The 1862-nt window shown below is 43.9% G+C and overlaps 1 protein-coding gene across 1 annotated transcript; it reads left to right on the top strand.

Moving 5' to 3' along the window:
* Positions 1-610: 610 nt before the first annotated feature.
* Positions 611-1555, top strand: LOC105527182 (olfactory receptor 9I1). The gene has a single exon (XM_011963464.1). The coding sequence runs from the start codon at positions 611-613 to the stop codon at positions 1553-1555; it is 945 nt and encodes a 314-aa protein (XP_011818854.1).
* The last annotated feature ends 307 nt before the right edge of the window (positions 1556-1862 follow it).

Raw genomic sequence — 1862 nt, 5'->3', positions numbered from 1 at the left:
CACTGAATAATTATATAATAAGACAGAAAATATCAACGTGTACTATAAGGGAATGGTGGGCAGGAAGAGCAGATTCATCAGCTTCCAACTTGTGAAAGGCTTTCATGAGAAGAAGTGATTAAAATTGCTGTGAGTATCTAGAAGGGGTAAAACTAAGGCCAGTATGTGAAAGGTACAGAAGGAGAAACCCTAGGTCCAAAAAGAGAATCAACAGGTGGAACTGTTCGCAGATGGAGACTCATATGACAACTGAGTGACCGTGTGGTGGGTATATGGTAAGTGAGACTCCAGCCCCAGATGGGATTGGAATAGATGCTGTCTAGGTCTCTTCCAAAGCGGAGAATTGTGTGCCTCTTATCTTTACAGAAATTTCCAAATGTAAACTAGAATTAATTTGAATCAGAAATACCAGATTCAGGCTCAGTTCCATAAAATGCAAGAGATGTCCAAAGAAAATCAGCCAGTTTCAGAATTTCTTAAAAACAAGCTTTACAAATAGGCCCAGAATTATAAGCCACACTTCCACCATAGAGGGAAATATTCTGTCCTTCACTTCTGAAATGCTTTTTATTTCATTCTCATCCTCAGACCAACAGTCCATATTGTCTCCATGGCCAAGAATAATCTCACCACAGTAACCGAATTCATTCTCATGGGCTTTATGGACCACTCCAAATTGGAAATTCCCCTCTTCCTGGTGTTTCTGAGTTTCTACCTAGTTACCCTTCTTGGGAATGTGGGGATGATTATTTTAATCCAAGTAGATGTCAAACTCCACACCCCAATGTACTTCTTCCTGAGCCACCTCTCCCTGCTGGATGCCTGTTACACCTCAGTCATCACCCCTCAGATCCTAGCCACATTGGCCACAGGCAAAACGGTCATCTCCTACGGCCACTGTGCTGCCCAGTTCTTTTTCTTCACCATCTGTGCAGGTACAGAGTGCTTCCTGCTGGCAGTGATGGCCTATGATCGCTATGTTGCTGTTTGCAACCCGCTGCTCTATATCGTGGCCATGAATCCCAGACTCTGCTGGAGCCTGGTAGTAGGAGCCTATGTCTGTGGGGTGTCAGGAGCCATGCTGCGTACCACGTGCACCTTCACCCTCTCCTTCTGTGATGACAATCAAATCAACTTCTTCTTCTGTGACCTCCCCCCACTGCTGAAGCTTGCCTGCAATGACACAGCAAACATCGAGATTGTCACCATCTTCTTTGGCAGTTTTGTGATTTTGGCCAATGCCTTAGTCATCCTGATTTCCTATCTGCTCATCATCAAGACCATTTTGAAAGTGAAGTCTTCAGGTGGTGGGGCCAAGACTTTCTCCACATGTGCCTCCCACATCACTGCTGTGGCCCTTTTTTTTGGGACCCTTATCTTCATGTATCTGCAAAGTGGCTCAGGCAAATCCCTGGAGGAAGATAAGGTCTTGTCTGTCTTCTACACAGTGGTGATCCCCATGCTGAACCCTCTAATCTACAGCTTAAGAAACAAAGATGTAAAAGACGCCTTCAGAAAGGTCACTGGGAGACTCCAAGTGTCCCTGACCATGTAGATCTGAGTGAGAGGAATTTTGCTTTAGTCCACTTTTTTCCCATATCAATATATCCTAATAGGCACCATTACTATATGCAACCTATACCTACAAACAGAGAAGATAGAAGATAGGTACCACCAGGCACACAGGGAAAACTACAACTGTGGTGAAATTAGTTTCCAGTAATTCCATGTTCTTTCTTCTTATCCCCTTCTTCCGCTTTCAATCCATTCCTTAGCACTCAGCAGTCTCTTGCTGTTCTCTAATGTCACAACTTATAGAATCTCAGGTTCCGGGAGTCTTGAGTTTATTTCATTCATAAAGA

The sequence above is a fragment of the Colobus angolensis genome, unplaced genomic scaffold (genome assembly GCF_000951035.1).
Source record: "Colobus angolensis palliatus isolate OR3802 unplaced genomic scaffold, Cang.pa_1.0 Scaffold61, whole genome shotgun sequence".
NCBI classification, from domain to species: Eukaryota; Metazoa; Chordata; class Mammalia; order Primates; family Cercopithecidae; genus Colobus; species Colobus angolensis.
The sequence above is the reverse complement of the archived record's forward strand: the minus strand, read 5'-3'. Positions and strand labels throughout refer to the sequence as shown.